The sequence below is a fragment of the Austrofundulus limnaeus genome, unplaced genomic scaffold (genome assembly GCF_001266775.1).
Source record: "Austrofundulus limnaeus strain Quisiro unplaced genomic scaffold, Austrofundulus_limnaeus-1.0 Scaffold7, whole genome shotgun sequence".
NCBI lineage: Eukaryota > Metazoa > Chordata > Actinopteri > Cyprinodontiformes > Rivulidae > Austrofundulus > Austrofundulus limnaeus.
Genome location: NW_013952409.1, coordinates 3,963,643 through 3,965,804, shown reverse-complemented (window position 1 = coordinate 3,965,804; position 2,162 = coordinate 3,963,643). Strand labels below are relative to the sequence as shown.

General features: G+C 44.5%; 2 protein-coding genes across 2 annotated transcripts; both read right to left on the bottom strand.

Moving 5' to 3' along the window:
• Nucleotides 1–931, bottom strand: LOC106535170 (uncharacterized; the record flags this gene model as incomplete). The annotated part of the gene is given in 1 exon segment (XM_014032111.1): nucleotides 1–931. A coding segment is annotated over 1 exon segment (910 nt), but the record flags the coding sequence as incomplete, so codon positions are not given.
• A 194-nt stretch (nucleotides 932–1,125) lies between these two features.
• Nucleotides 1,126–1,681, bottom strand: LOC106536417 (uncharacterized; the record flags this gene model as incomplete). Its single annotated transcript, XM_014033701.1, is given in 1 exon segment — nucleotides 1,126–1,681. A coding segment is annotated over 1 exon segment (547 nt), but the record flags the coding sequence as incomplete, so codon positions are not given.
• Between the last annotated feature and the right edge of the window lie 481 nt (nucleotides 1,682–2,162).

Sequence of the window (2,162 nt, the reverse complement as noted above, 5' to 3'; positions counted from 1 at the left end):
CCACCACATCTCCAGGAATGAAACATCTCCTTTTCTTTATCCATTTTTGTCTTTCTTGTAACAATGGTAGATATTCTCGAATCCAACGCTTCCAAAAGAGATCTGAAATATATTGGATTTGTTTCCACCTTCTTTTGGCATAAAGATCCCTTTTGTCAAAGAGTCCTGGCGGGAGAGCTGGTTTTCCCTTCATGAGTAGCAAGTGGTTGGGTGTTAAAGCCTCAAGGTCGTTAGGGTCCTCCGATAACTTTGTGATGGGACGATCGTTAAGTATTGCCTCTGCTTCACAAAGTACAGTGTGGAATCCTTCATCATCCAACATTTGTTGACGGAGCACTGAGTGCAGAACCTTTCTGATCATTCGGATGAGGCGCTCCCAAACCCCACCACAATGTGATCCAGATGGTGGGTAAAAACTCCATTTAATCCCTTTTTGTGCCATGGCCTTCTTCTTCACGACGCAGTGCTCCAGGCTCACCAGGTTCTTCTCCAGGTTCTGGTGGAACTGAAGGTAGTCTGAGGAGGGCTGAGGGAAGTCCAGCACCAGTTTGTCCTAATCGCTGTACGACAGCGTAAGTTTGGAGCTCAGCATCTCCTGGATATTCACGGGGATTTCGATGGGGTCCGTGAACTTCGAGAAGACCTTGACCCTGGTCAGACTTAGACCTTTGGTGTCGGCAAACATCACGTGCTTCTTCCTTTTCTGCGTGACTTCTCCATCCTCAGGTTCAGGCTGGTCCACCAAGTCTGAGGACTGAAACCTGAGGCAGGAGTTCCGAGCCGACGGTTGGAGTTTGGAGGTGAAGACGAAGTCCTCCTTGGMCAGGTAGAGAGGGATGGTCATGTCGATGGGCATGTCAGGCTCAGAGGGAAAGATGCAGAAAGAACTGGAGCAGGTCCTGAAAGGCATCTGCCGGGCCTGGTTCTGGTTGCGTCCAGGCCTGGACTCCTGCAGCAGCCCCTGCTCTGCTCCCCTCTCCCCTTGTTCTGTAAATGACTTTTCATTAAAGTCATAATTGTACTGACTGATCAGAAGCTCTTCAATTTTATCAACTGTAGTTCTGTTGACATGAACTGAAGGGYAGCCATTTTCAAAATCATTGTAATCTTCTGCTGAAGCATTTACAACCCATCCTAGGGGCTTCTGATTGCATAGGGCCCTTCACCCTGACTATTAACCACCTCCCAAGGTTCCATTAATTTRGATGCATTGGTTCCCACTAGTAGGTCTACACCTGCATGTATGCGAGGATAGCTGATGTCCTTTAAGTACGACCATTTAGACAGTTCCTCCTCACTGATGATGTTGTCGGTGGAGACAGGCATTTCCTTTTGTGTAAACACAACRGGAAGCTGATAGAAATGGCTTCCGTTTATTTCTGAAATCTCCAGCCCTTTAATGATAGAGGTTGTCATTGTTTTACTCTGACCSATTGTCCGGAGATGAATCTGAGTCTTTCGACCTTGAATGTTGAGTTCATTAAGTCTTTCAGAGCAGATTGTATCAGTGCTCCCTGGATCCAGAAAAGCATTTGTTTTAATGATTTTAGTTCCCTTTGMACTTTTCACTTTCACAGGCAGGATGGGAAGAATCCCTGTATGGTGGCCAGCCCCAGTATGACCACAAGTAGAGGAGGTTTTACAGCCCTTTGCTGCCTGATCCAACTCTTTCTGATGGATTTTTTCCTTCTGTCCAATGTGCAAAATGCTGGGATGCTTTTGGTTACAGTGTTTGCAAGTGATGCGTTTAACACAGCTTTTGCTTAAATGTCCTGTATTCAAGCAACCAAAACACAAACCTTTGTCTTTTAGAAAGTCTAGTTTTTCCCTGTGTGACCTCTTTCCTAATTGTCGACATTGTTCTAATACATGCCCATCCTGTGTACAATACAGACAGGATACATAATTTGATTTGTCAACAACAGTTACTTCATTTTTGAGAGAAGGCATGTTACCATCATCATTAACAGAAACATTGGTAACAAAGCTGTTTCTTTTAAACTGTGGCTTTATTTGAGGTTTGTTAGGTCTTATGATCCCCCTAACAGGTTGTAAGTCCTGTATGTCTCCAAAAACCGGATCTGAGATTATTCTAATCTGGTGTTCAATAAAAGCAACAATATCTCTGAAACATGCTCTTTGACTCGTTCTCTCAAAAATTT